This window comes from Lepidochelys kempii, chromosome 9 (assembly GCF_965140265.1).
Source record: "Lepidochelys kempii isolate rLepKem1 chromosome 9, rLepKem1.hap2, whole genome shotgun sequence".
Classification (NCBI taxonomy): Eukaryota; Metazoa; Chordata; order Testudines; family Cheloniidae; genus Lepidochelys; species Lepidochelys kempii.
In genome coordinates, this window is record NC_133264.1 from 61724555 (window position 1) to 61738770 (window position 14216).

General features: G+C 43.3%; 1 protein-coding gene across 1 annotated transcript; it reads right to left on the reverse strand.

The window, feature by feature from the left end:
* Positions 1-781: 781 nt before the first annotated feature.
* LOC140917563 (glutamine amidotransferase-like class 1 domain-containing protein 3, mitochondrial) lies at positions 782-11356 on the reverse strand. The gene is made up of 4 exons (XM_073360678.1): positions 11193-11356; positions 6839-7010; positions 3712-3913; positions 782-3066 (listed from the first exon to the last, which is right to left on the reverse strand). Exons 1-4 carry the CDS (start codon positions 11298-11300, stop codon positions 2874-2876), a joined length of 675 nt encoding a protein of 224 aa, XP_073216779.1. The 5' UTR covers positions 11301-11356; the 3' UTR covers positions 782-2873.
* Positions 11357-14216: the final 2860 nt, after the last annotated feature.

A 14216-nucleotide genomic window follows, 5' to 3' on the forward strand; every position in this document is an offset into this window, starting at 1 on the left:
GGAGGGCTGCACCACGTTATGACATTGAGGTCCTGTCTGGTCTGCATGGATATTAAAGGCAGTTTAAATGAGAGCAGAGGTTTGGCCCTGTGATCTTTGGCCAAAATCTCCCTTCATCTCCACTGTGGTGCTGTGTCTTGTTTGCAGGTTGGGTCATCCTCTTCCCCAGAGATGGTTGCATTTCAGAGGGTGCCAAATGTATCTAGTTTGCAAAGCACTCCAGGATCCTTTGGAATGCAGATTGCTATATAAGTGGAAAATATTTAGTTAGCAGAAAGCAACCAAAATTCCAGAAGCTTATCTACAGTTTTATATCATGTGCAGCACTTCTCAAGACCAGATTTATGGGGGATCATTTTGGATCTGCTAAGTCAGGACCTCTCTAACTGTGGCTGTCCATTCACCAGTTGGCTAAAGAAATTAAGATACCCCTAGAAGTTCTAGCTAAGTGGGGGTGTATGTTTGACCACATTCTGGGAAGCCAGTTTGTGGTTGTATTATTTGAATTTGTTTCTATGAATCGTGTGTGTGTCTATACTAGGTTTGTCTCCTGTAGCACAAAAGAAATTCTAACAATGGTGCAGGCCCATTGCTATAGACTGTAATCAGGTCACCGGTTAAGCTTCTTGCCTTGATTGTTTTCACAGGGCATGTAACTGGTAGTTCCCTCCATCCCCATTCTGCTGGAGCAAAGGCAAAGCAATGTAATGCACAGTATTCATTAATATAATGTGAAATACAAAAATAAATTCTGGTGTTCAATCAAACAGAGGCCAGCATATATAAGATGTTTGTAATTTTATTCAGTAGAAATGACACGTTTTTGAATAATGAATAATGAATACCAGCTCATCTCTAGTTATCAGTGTTGTTAGGGTCTCTTGGGAATACAAGCCCCGCAGTGTCTTTCGAGGGAATCTAAGTCATCTAAAAATTAAATACTCTTTCCCAACCATAGATGACAGAAAGGGATTTAGACTAGGGAAGTCTAACTTTGCCTGGATGAGGAGGAGAATGATGGACTCTGAGGATGGAGGTTTGTGCACACATTTTCTTGGGTTGGCTTCCAAGTTCCACAGAAAAAGTCAAAAATGAAGTTTTGATAGGAAATAGCTCCCTCCTTAGAGGTTTTACTGTCTATGTCCGCATGTCTAAGAAACTTTCAAAGCTTACATTCCATGCCGTTTCCGAGGGACTGAAGCATTATGTTTGTGTGTGACACCCCTTTATATGTTGGCAAAGATGTATCATATCTCAGAAGGGAAAAAAGCCCATTAGTATCAAAATTCTAGGACTTTAGATAAACTGATGGAAATTTCAGGTCAATCCCTCGGAGTCTGGAACAACCCAGAAAACTCCTTTGCCATATAGCCACCTAATGACAATTGCTACGTGTCAGGCCACTAGAAGCAGCAGGTGCTGGCCCCCAGCTCCAGTCCCGGGTTCCAGCCGTGCCATGGCAGGCGCTGGCCACAGGCACCGATCCCCAGCCCCAGCTGCACAGCACTGGCCACAGGCACCGATCCCCAGCCCCAGCTGCACAGCAGTGGGTTCCAACCATGGGGCTTTGGGTGCCAACCCCTGGCTCTGGCCACAGGGCAGCAGGTGCTGACCCCCAGCTCTGGCCATGGAGCTTCAGTTGCCCTCTGGCCCCTATTTCCTGCTGTGCGGTGGCAGGTGCTGGCCCCGGGCTCCAGCCATGTGGCCTTAGCCCCTGGCACTGATCCCCTGCCCCAGCTGCACAGTAGCAGGCACTGACCCACAGCTCTGTTCCAGGGCTCCGGCCACATGGTGGCAGCAGCTGGCCCCAGGTGCTAACCCCTGGCCCTGGCTGTGCAGCAGTGAGCGCTGGCTTCAGCCATGCAGGGTGGGCACTGATTCCTGGCTCCAGCCATGCATTTCTGGGCTCCAGCATCCAACTCTGGTCTCTCGCTGTGCAGCGGCAGGCACTAGCCATGGGCGCTGAATGACAGTTCTGACTGTATGGCAGCGGGCTCCGATCCCTGGTTCCAGCCATGCAGTTCCTGTCCAAAGCTCTAGGTTCTGGCCACGGGCACTGAGCCCCAGCCCTGGCTGCACGGCAGCAGACACCAGGCCCTGGCTCTGGCCATGCAACAGTGGGGCTCATCACCCACCCCCATCGCCCCAGGCCCCTGCTGCCTCCCCTGGCCCCGCATCCATCCCACCATCGCCTCCCCAACTAGGGCTTAATGGGTCCTGGGGCTTTCTGAGAAAAGTGATATTAACGAACATGGAAGTATCACTTCTGCCAGCAGACTTACTAGCTATCTGTGAAAAGTGATACTTCCATGTTTGTTAATATCACTTATCACTTTTCATAGCCTCCCAGGTAGCTACTAAGTATGCTGTGATATTAACAAATATACGAATATCACTTTTCACAGCAAGCCCCAGGACCCACTAAGCTGTGGATGGAGGGTGGGGGGGAGGGGTTAAAGGGGGAGATAGCATTATTTTTGTTATTGAGTCTGCCAAAAAACCCTACAAATACACATTATAATGATTTGGATGTGGATCTGTGCATATTTAATTGTTTTTCCTAAAGTTAATTAAGTATTTTATGAAAAAAGTGTCCGCGCAGCCACCAGTGAGAGTTGGTGGCCGCACTCTGAGGCCACCAAAATTTTTGTTGTGAGAACCCCTGGTCTAGATTTCTCCCTCCTTGGTAGCTAGCAGCGGTCCAATGGGAAAGGGCCTAGTGATATTAGAAATAAGCTTTGCGGCTCAAGGGTGTAGGGAGAAGGAGAGCAGTGGCCCACTCTCAGTGGCTGCTCTCCATCGATATATGTCTGAAGTTTATTTCAGAAGACTTGGATTCCCACAATTTTCCAACATGTTCTGTATTCAGGCGTTCAGGCAAGTTTCAGCACTTCTTTGATCATCTTTCCAATACCATCATAGACCTCATGGACTGGGGCGTTGCACATGAAGGCACTGGTTGTCACCAGCTTGTTGTTCACATCCACATGAATCTCACCTACGTGTTTGTTCACGTGTTTGCAGCCAAGTTCCTTCATGGCCTCTGCAGTCTTTGCATAGGGCCACCTAAAGGAAGAAGTGAGAAAAAACCAGGTGCATGTAGGTGATCCTGACACAGAGAGATGCTGCCAAGGCCTTAGATGGAAAGGATCCTTTCTCATTAGGTGCCCCACAGCAGTAGCTAGGCGTCTGCCATTGCTAAATAAATACCCCTCAGGTAAGAGACTACTGTGTGAAAGACAGTGTGTACTGTGGCAGAGAAATTCCTCAGAAGTCAAGGAATTATGCAAACTTTATATGCTCCCTCTTCCTCACTAAAGTAATCAAAAAGTCTCAGTAAATTTAAACATTAAGACTTTAGCGTCCCATGGTAAAGCTACAGGAAGCCCCCCTCCCGCCATGTACCTGTACTGGGTTATTGACCAACTCTTCTCAAACAAGTTAACTCTCCCTCAAACAGCAGATAGCACAATAGATTTCCTGCCACTGGGATAATTCAGCCCCAGCTTTGAGGCCCTTTACTGCGATGTTCTCAGCCTGATTAGCAGAGGAGAAGAGGTGTTGTGGCAGTATGTACCATAAATGACACAATGAGCATTGTGAATCAATAGCCTGGTGTCTTTCCTACCCTTGGGTTGTGAGAGAGGTGGACTAGTGTGCTGCGTTGATCCTTCAGGATCAGATTTTGCACTAGGGCTCTGCGACACTTACTTCTCACATTCTTTGTCCTGTCCAACTGTCAGCTCGCATCCTGGGAAGATTTTGGCTGCCAGGACTGGGGAGATGCAGCACATGCCAATGGGTTTCTTGGCAGCATGGAATGCCTTCAAAGTGTCCTCCACAACTTTAGAGACCGTGCAGTTCTTCCCCTGTGTTGCCCAAGTACTGAGGTTCTTAGCCACTCCAAAACCACCTCAGAATAGGGAAACAGGTTAAAAATAGGTGATTGTTTGAATATAGGATTTTTTTTTGCCAACTCAGCTATTTCACTAAAATGCTTAAGTGGACTTAGTGCAGTGTGGCATTTATCCATGGTCCAAACATATTTCAGTAAAACCTCAGCAAGCCACCACATCCTCTGAATACCTGCAGCTCCCTCTTAGGCCTGGCATAGCTAAGTCAGTTAGGAGTATTGGAAAAAAAAAATCACACTCCTGACAGATATAACAATGCCGGCAAAAAAAAGAAAAGAAAAGCAGAGACAGTTCCACCAGTTGACGAGTACCTTATTCAGTATCGCTTATTTAATTCAGGCAACTGGTATAAGCTGTCCTGGCACCAGAACTCTTTTGCCAGTATAAACTGCATCACTGCTACATGGGTTTGCTGATATAGCTCGACTGGTGTAGTTATACTGGCAAACTAGTACAAACAAGGCTGTAAGCCTTACCTGCCAATTACCGGCCAATAGAAACTGCAAAGAATCCTCGTGGTCTCTAAACAGAGTTCATCTGGAGATGTATTAGTGCTTTCTTCACCAACCCATTCTCTTATTTTTCTAAAGTTATGGTGCAACATGTTGCCAAAATAGTTCTCCTAATTAAATCCTCATCTAAGGTCTGATCCTGTGCTCACTGAAGTCAACAGCCACACTTCCATTAGTTACAACAGGTTCAGGAGTGATTGAGCTTTTCGTCATTTGCTCTTCCATTACCCCTCTGTGATTCTCCTGTCTGTGCTAATGGCTGTACCAGGTACATCTTGATGATATTGTCTACGAAAGTCAAGGAAAGAGAAGCATGGCAGGTACTGTGGTGGACCAGAAGTAGTGTGGCCCACAGACTAGAGCACTGAGGGGGTCAGCAAACATGTGGACAAGGGGGATCCATTGGAAATAGTGTACTTAGATTTCCAGAAAGCCTTTGACAAGGTCCCTCACCAAAGACTCTTACATAAATTAAGTTGTCAGGGGACAAGAGGGATGATCCTTTCATGGATGGAGAACTGGTTAAAAGACAGGGAACAAAGGGTAGGAATAAATGGTAAATTTTCAGAATGGAGAGGGGTAACTAGTGGTGTACCCCAAGAGCCAGTCCTAGGAGCAATCCTATTCATAAATGATCTTGAGAAAGGGGTAAACAGTGAGGTGACAAAGTTTGCAGAAGATACTAAACTGCTCAAGATAGTCAAGACCAAAGCAGACTGTGAAGAACTTCAAAAAGATCTCACAAAACTAAGTGACTGAGCAACAAAATGGCAAATGAAATTTAATGTGGATAAATGTAAAGTAATCCACATTGGAAAAAATAACCCCAACTATACATACAATATGATGGGGGCTAATTTAGCTACAACTAATCAGGAGAAAGATCTTGGAGTCATCGTGGATTCTCTGAAGACGTCCACGCAGTGTGCAGTGGCAGACAGTCAAAAAAGCAAACGGGATGTTAGGAATCATTAAAAAAGGGATAGAGAATAAGACGGAGAATATCTCATTGCCCTTATATAAATCCATGGTACGCCCACATCTTGAATACTGTGTACAGATGTGGTCCCTTCATCTCAAAAAAGATATCCTGGCATTAGAAAAGGTTCAGAAAAGAGCAACTAAAATGATTACGGGTTTGGAACTGGTCCCATATGAGGAGAGATTAAAGAGGCTAGGACTTTTCAGCTTGGAAAAGAGGAGACTAGGGGGGGATATGATAGAGGTATCTAAAATGATGAGTGGTGTGGAGAAAGTGAATAAGGAAAAGTTATTTACTTGTTCCCATAATATAAGAACTAGGGGCCACCAAATGAAATGAATGGGCAGCAGGTTTAAAACAAATAAAAGGAAGTTCTTCTCCACTCATTGCACAGTCAACCTGTGGAACTCCTTGCCTGAGGAGGTTGTGAAGGCTAGGACTATAACAGGGTTTAAAAGAGAACTGGATAAATTCATGGAGGTTAAGTCCATGAATGGCTATTAGCCAGGATGGGTAAGGAACGGTGTCCCTAGCCTCTGTTTGTCAGAGGGTGGAGAAGGATGGCAGGAGAGAGATCACTTGATCATTACATGTTAGGTTCACTCCCTCTGGTGCACCTGGCATTGGCCACTGTTGGTAGACAGGATACTGGGCTGGATGGACATTTGGTCTGACCCAGTATGGCCATTCTTATGTTATGTTCTTATGAAGTGAAACTTAGGAGGTCTGGGCTGTAGTTCTGGCTCTGCCATTGGTCTGTTGGGTGACTTAGAGTGAGTCCCTTCACCTCTCTGTGCCTCAGTTTCCCCATCTGTAAAATGGGGATAATGATACTGATGCTCTCTGTAAAGCACTTGAGATCTACCAGTGAAAAACTCTAGATGAGAACTGGGTATAATTATTTCCTCCTCTTCTCCCTAATAAGTACCTTCACTTCTACATCCAGTTAAAACAGAAGTCACATCAAATCACTTCTATGCCAAGCAGTCTATTAGTGCAGCTCTCCTAGTGTGCTGCTGCTTTTTTTTAGGGCAACAAATCCTTTTTCTCCCACCCTCCAAAAACCACCACCAACAAAAAAACTCCTCTTCCTGGTGACTCATGGTGGGGCCTCTCCAGGTTATGCCCATGGAGAGCTGCTCCCTTCCATGGGATCTTTAAGGAGATGTCTACGCATCAGCTGAGAGGGTGTTTCTCAGCATAGGTAGACAGACGCACTCTAGCTCTGCTTGAGCTAGTATGCAAAAAATAGCGTGTGGTCTTGGCGGTTCATGCTAGCCACTCGAGTACAATCCTGCCCAACACTCTGGGTACAGACCCATGCAACTAGCCTGTGCTGCCCTGGCCACACTGCTATTTTTAATCCACTAGGATGAGGAGAGCTAGTGCTTGTCTGCTTACCCATGCTGGGAGTCCGCAATCAGCCCTACCTGGTATGATCAGGGCATCCAGTTCCTTGACGTTCAGCGTGGCTAGGTCCTTGATGTTGCCTCTGGCGATTCTGGCACTCTCGACCAGCACATTGCGTTTCTCTTGAGTTGGCTGCCCTTTCACGTGGTCCACCACATGCATCTGCTCTACATCTGGAGCAAAGAACTCCCCCTGGGACAGATGAGATGGAAAGGTCTGTTATCTTAAGACTAACAGCTGGGTATGGTTCCTAAAAGCAGTATCAGACTTTGTGTAGTGAATGAGGGTGGTTTGGTTGCTGAGTTAGAGGGAATTTGACAACAACAGCAATATGCCAGTAGAGCTGAGCAACCCTCTGAGCTCAAATGCCGACCAGTGACCAGGCTATTGATATGATAGTCACAATAAGATTTTTTGATAAGATGATTGATATGATTATCACAATAAGATTTTTTTTTTAACTTCTTGGGCATTGGGTGGACTTTTTTTTCAGTGAAAATGCAGATTTGGTGACCTTGAAACATTGTGTGAATTCATGTTGACTGTCAAATTGTTTCAGTGTTTTCAAAATATAACATTTCAAGTTTCTGGTTTGAAATGACTTTTAATTTCAAAATTTCCTTTGATTTTATTTTTTAAATAATTTAAAAATGCGTTAAAATATTTGAAGCTGAAACAAAACATATCAGTTTTGTCAAAAAACATCATCTTGTTTGACCTGAAATGAAAATTTCAACTTTTTGATTTGCCAACAATTAAAAAAAAATTAGGGCTGTCGATTAATCGCAGTTAACTCACGCAATTAACTCAAAAAAGTTAATCACGATCAATCGCACTTTTAAACAGTAGAATACCAATAGAAATTTATTAAATATTTTTGGATGTTTTTCTACATTTTCAAATATATTGATTTCTATTACAGCACAGAATACAAAGTGTATAGTGCTCACTTTATATTATTAATTTTGATTACAAATATTTGCCCTGTAAAAATGATAAACAAAAGAAATAGTATTTTTCAATTAATCTCATACAGGTATTGTAGTGCAATCTATCGTGAAAGTGTAACTTACAAATGTAGATTTGTTTTGTTACATAACTGCACTCAAAAACAAAACAATGTAAAACTTTAGCGCCTACAAGTCCACTCAGTCCTACTTCTTGTTCAGCCAATTGCTAAGACAAACAAGTTTGTTTATATTTACGGGAGATACTGCTGCCTGCTTCTTATTTACAATGTCACCTGAAACTGAGAACAGGCGTTCACATGGCACTTTTGTAGCTAGTGTTGCAAGGTATTTACGTGCCAGACATGCTAAACATTCGTATGCCCCTTCATGCTTCGGCCACCATGCCAGAGGACATGCTTCCATGCTGATGATGCTCATTTAAAAAAACACTCATTAATTAAATTTGTGACTGAGCTCCTTGAGGGAGAATTGTATGTCTCCTGCTCTGTTTTACCCGCATTCTGCCATGTTACAGTGGCCTCGGATGATGACTCAGCACATGTTCGTTTTAAGAACACTTTCACAGCAGAAGTACACAAAGAAGGTACCAATGTGAGATTTCTAAAAATAACTACAGCACTCGACCCAAGGTTTAAGAATCTGAAGTGCTGTCCAAATTCTGAGAGGGACAATGTGTGGAGCATGCTTTCAGAAGTCTTAAAAAACAACACTCAGATGCGGAAACTACAGAACCTGAACCACCAAAAAAAATCAGCCTTCTGCTTGTGGCATCTGACTCTGCTTTGGATCGTTATTGAGCAGAACCCGTCATCAACATGGACGCATGTTCTCTAGAATGGTGGTTGAAGCATGAAGGGACATATGAATCTTTAGTGCATCTGGCACGTAAATATCTTGTGATGCCGGCAACAACAGTGCCATGAGAACACCTGTTCTCACTTTCAGGTGATATTGTGAACAAGAAGCCGGCAGCATTACCTCCTGCAAATGTAAACAAACTTGTTTGTCTGAGCGATTAGCTGAAGTAGGACTGAGTGGACTTGTAGGCTGTAAAGTTTTACATTGTTTTATTTTTGAATACAGTTATTTTTTGTACATAATTCTACATTTGTAAGTTCAACTTTCATGATGTTAAAGAGATTGCACTAGAAAACTTGTATTAGGTGAATTGAAAAATACTATTGCTTTTGTTTTTTACAGTGCAAATATTTGTAATAAAAATAAATATAAAGTGAGCACTGTACACTTTGTATTCTGTGTTGTAATTGAAATCAATATATTTGAAAATGTAAAAAAATAAAAAAATATTTAAATAAATGGTATTCTATTATTGTTTAACAGCATGATTAATTTTTTAAATCACACAATTAGTTGTGATTAATTTTTTAATCACTTGACAGCCCTAAAAAAATATTTCTTGTTCTTACCCAAAATAATATTTTTTGGGGGGCTTTTTGAAATTGCCAGTGAACCAAAAAACCTGTTATTCTCTCAGCGCTAATCTGAGCTAGTGTCAGACAAAGAGATAGGACTGCCCCCAGCCTGTTCATTCCTTTGAAATAAGCATCACCCAAGAGACCAGGTGGATGAGGTAATCTCTTTCATTGGACCAACTCTGCTGGTGAAAGAGACACACTTACACAGAGCTCTTCTTCAGAAGTTGGTCCCTCTACTAGCCTGGGACACACATGGCTACAAGTTACAACAACACTGCAAACAAGTATCACCTGAGGCTGTCCTAGGTAAGACTGGAGTCTGGAAATGGCCAATGCTAAATGGGCTCATTGTTTCACTACTCCCATAAAAGCTCCCATACGACACAACTAAAATAGTGACCAAATTCTGCTCTCAGTTACACCAATGCAAATCCAGTATAACTGCTGAAATTACCCTAGTCCAAAACTGATGTAATACCGTGGAAAAATCAGACCCATTGACTTCAGTGGAGCTATACCTCTACACATCTGGAATAGTTTCACACAACTTAAAGGGGTTACTCCAGATTTTCACTAGGGTAACAGAGCAGAATGTGGCCACACTGCTTAGGCTGGGAGGGAAAAAGACTGAGCAGCAATGCCCTTCTCCCCAAAAACCAAGAACAACAAAGGCTGGAATCCTCTTCCAGCAAGATTGTTACAATTTGTTAGATGCTGGATTTTCTTTCAGTTAGAAAGGTTTTCTTCTTTCTAAAGGAGGGTCAAAAGAGAGCTGGAGCTTCAGTTCCCCTGTATCACCCTGGGTAAAAGTTCATTACAGTACACTAGCTCCCTACCAGTAAAGGGAAAAATAGTCCTAACCTTTATGAAGGAAAAGTTATACCAGTTTCCTCCATCAGAGGGCTCCTTAGGTTAAGGGATGAAGAAGGGACCGGCAGCACTCTGAATAGTCTTTCAGTTTTGTGTAAGAGGGAAAGTGAAAAATACAGGAGGAAAAAAACAAGAGGAGAAAATACAGTTGAAGAAAGAGAGAGACAGACACCTTTTTTTGTAAACAGGAATTGAGAACGTGAACCTTGAAATCTTTGTTAGATCCTTAGCTGATGTAAAAGAGCATTGTTCCATTGACTTTAATGGAGCAACAATCACTTATAGAAGCTGAGGATTGGGCCCAGATTTGTCCCCTGCTGGGAGCAAAGGGTGATCTCAGGCAGTGTTCTTGCACTCAGACAATTTGGCTACAGTTACTAATTCTGTATTACCAGCTTCTTGCTGCCTGCTATGATTTTCTGTTTCAGACTAACTGGCAAGAGCCCTTTCAGTGGCTTCTGTTTTTATTTTCTGCTTCAAAAAGGAATTTAAAAAGCAGGTGTGGCAGCTGGCCACTTAAAAGAAACAGAGAGAGAACTGCAGAAGTGAGCAAATGTCTAGGCTGAAAAGAGCACTAGAACTGCAGCATAGCAGAGGAGGACATATTAGGGAAATTGCTTAAAGAGATTTAGATTTTGTATACAATTTGTATACAAAGAGATTTGTGTACAATCGAGTCCAGTCAGTCCAAATTCTACTGCAAGAGTTCTGGGTGCTAAAGTGGTGAGCTCTGGATAGAAGAAGAAAGGTATAGAAATAAGAGACTACCTAGAGGTTTTCTAATCACATTCCCGTAGTGATCAAGTTTCTGGGTACACGAATACAAGTACAAGTACACAAATCTGGGTACAAGTACACAAATCTTGATAGATAGACAGTCTCTTATCTAGATTTTTGTACTGCACCCACCACCTGATCACTAGGGCAATTTGATTATCTCAGCAGCAGCTGGAAATAACACCTAAGGAAACTATGACTTACTGCTCCAATGATTCCAAAAATAATTTCTGCAGTGGAGGAGATGGTAAAGAGCAGCCCAGGGCAAAAGGATATATAGCCAAGATAGACCTGGGCCCCAGAGCCAGAGTGCTTCTTACCTGTGCCCCCTCTCTGCTGAGATGCACCAGCACGGCAGAAGACTCATGGATTTCACTGCCGTCATACACCCCGCAGCCGGACAGAACAATGGCTACCTTCTTGCACATGTTCAGACTCAGAGTAGGTGGATTCTCTAGGAGGCTGGAGTTGCTGTGTCTCTCTGTTCACTGCCCTGAGCCTTTTATAGCAGGAGATCCCGCCCCAGGACAAGGTGGGGCCGTATGGGCTGGACAGAGCCCTTTACTGGTAGGAAGTTTTCTATTTCTCCAAAGCAGGCTTTGATGTGTACATAAATGTTGTGCAATCAGCAGCTCCTTGTTAGCTGTCCTTGTGCATTGGCACAGGGGCAATTCCCAGCTAGCCGGAGCTGTTTGTTGGTTACCCGTGCTCATCTTTCCTTTCTCAATCGATTATCAATTGTGTTGCAGACTAATGCACAGAGACTTCTATACGTATAATGGCATGTAACAGAGCCATGCACTCGGCCAAGTGCACCCGTCGTTTAAATCCACTCCAGTCAGTGCAGGGACACCAGGGATGTACTTTTTAATTTTTTTTGCCGCACAGGCAGTGTTCCCTTTCCATTGTTAAATGTCCTCTGTCTCTAAGCTCAGTCTCCACACAGCAGGCTTTCTACAGACCGACACGTTAATTCTCTGGCCTTTGGGCCATGAATTTAGACACAAGGGGCTCGGTTCTCTGAACCTTCACACTAGCTTTACGCTAATGTAACTCCTCTGACTGCAGTAAAAGTGGTGTTATAGAGGCAAGGGCCAGGAAAAATCCATCAACCTGAGCAATCATCATTATGATACACCCACCATTCTTTCACTTTATAGGGATGCTCTCAGCATGAGGAGATGCCTACATTTCCATTCCTTAAAGGCAGGTAAGTCTCGTGCAGCATCCCTAAATAATGTTAGATAGGTTTCAGAGTAGCAGCCATGTTAGTCTGTATTCGCAAAAAGAAAAGGAGTACTTGTTAGATAGTCTCCTGAGATTATTTATGAAATACCTCTTGTTTGGGTCTCTATTGTGATATAGCCTTTCCTTAACAAAAATACAGTTTGGGGTGCTAATTATCTACTACAAGTATGTACAGGGTGCCCATCACCACAGCATCTGTGCCTGCAGTTATTACTGGCATACTTTAAAAAACAATGACACCAGGCACTATGTGTTCATGGCTATTCCATTTATAAACCAGAATAAGCAGCGTAAACATTAGAGACGGAGAAAAGTCCAATTAAGGTCCATTTAATCCCAATGCACATTTGGTCCCTACGCTGCTTTTACTAAACCCAATGCAGGCAACCTGCATGATGGGTGTGGAAAAACCCAGCTGGTATCTATGGATGCAAATAGTGTGCAAATGCACTCCTTCCTGGTTTAGATACAAAACTGCCAAGTCATGCTGTAGTTGAAAAAATAATTAGTTCTTCTTCCTTCAGACAGTTAGATGGAGTCATATTACTGAGTAGATATAGCATGGGAACGGTGGCAGATCCAAACAAATCTAGTGCACACTGCAAACATAATCCATTTGCGTATGTTACAAACTGGCCGAGCTGTCTCCCATTTTACAATACCTCCCCATGCTAAATGGTGCTGATGCCACTGCATACCTGTTTATCGTATATTAGGGCCTGAGCCAAACCCTGTTAAAGTCAATTAAGAATGGGCTTGTCTACAGATGGAGTGACTCCAGAATAGCTATTCATGTATTCCAGAATAACTACTCTTGGTTAAGAGTGCCTTACTCAAGATTATTTTAATCCACTTTGGGTAAGAGTGTCTACACATGGAGTTATCAGGAATAGCTATGGCACTTTAAATTCACACTCTTCGTTAATCTGAATTAACTTTCAAGTGTAAACAAGTCCAAAGGTATCCCACTGACTCGAAAGGGCATTATGCTGTCAAAGAGGGGTGAGTATAATTAAATGTAATCATTGCCTCAGGCGTTTAATGAAAACCAATTTGGGAGCAGTAATGGGGAATTAAACTGCTCTAGAGGGGAGATTCTGGGATGAAGCACAGCACAGAACTCGGAGCCTTTAAAAACACTAACATTTTGGTCATACTCAGCTGTTATCATGACCTCAATCCTAAGAAGTGCTGAGTGCCCCCAATCTAACTAAAGTCAATGAAGATTCAGCAGGAGCTCAGTTCCTCACAGGATTGGGCCCTATGTTAGTAATTATGTAGATGCAAATCGGTGGGAGGGAGTGTTTAACTGCTGGCCAATGCAGTAGAAATTTTCCCACAAAGCTCTATTAAGGCCCCTGCTTATCACTGTTTTCTGACCAACTTCCACTTGATGTGTAACTAACATCACCACTTAAGGCCATATCTGGATTTGATCCAATAGACACATGATACACTGTGAGCACCTGAATTGCTGTTTGGTTCTGGTCTGTCTGAGCGTCTTTGCCTTTTGTGGCTGTTACTTGTTCTGCCATGGCCCCCTCGCTTCTCTTGCAGGCTGTATTCATCAAGTGACTCCTCAGTAAATGTGTCTCTGAGACTATCCTATCTGTTAACTCCTCAGACTAACATGACATTGCTTTTATAAGACAGACCGTCACATAATGGACAATGGTCTGACCTGGCAGCTACTTTCTTGTAAAGAAAATGTGACGTTCTAATGCAGATCGCAGCTATTCTTGGCATTTAAAATGCCTTTGCCGAGCAGTTCATAGCCCCCTTCATACTCCCACTGGAATTTAGGATAGCTGTCCCACACATCTGGCCATCCCATGAGTATCCGTATACAGGACTTCACCCTCTCCCATTTTTATGCAGTGCCACGTGCTTTGAGGAACATTTGGAAGGGTAACAACCATCTTCTCCAGTTCTCTGCCAGGTTCCCTTTTGGACTGGCTTCATGTTGGCTAAGATTTAGTTTTCCGCTAACCCCATGTCAACACAGGAGTGCAGGTAAGACTGGAGTTCGCTTGACAGGGCTCAGAGTTACAAGGGTTAAACCCCATCATAGGCCAGGGCTCCAGTACCTGCTGTTT

Excerpts from the sequence above, each read along its gene's own strand:
- LOC140917563 (XM_073360678.1), bottom strand. The coding sequence starts at position 11,300 with ATGTGCAAGAAGGTAGCCATTGTTCTGTCCGGCTGCGGGGTGTATGAC. Across the intron at positions 7,011-11,192 it reads TCAGCAGAGAGGGGGCACAG|GGGGAGTTCTTTGCTCCAGA; the intron begins GTAAGAAGCACT and ends CATCTGTCCCAG. Across the intron at positions 3,067-3,711 it reads CAGGACAAAGAATGTGAGAA|GTGGCCCTATGCAAAGACTG; the intron begins GTAAGTGTCGCA and ends TTCTTCCTTTAG.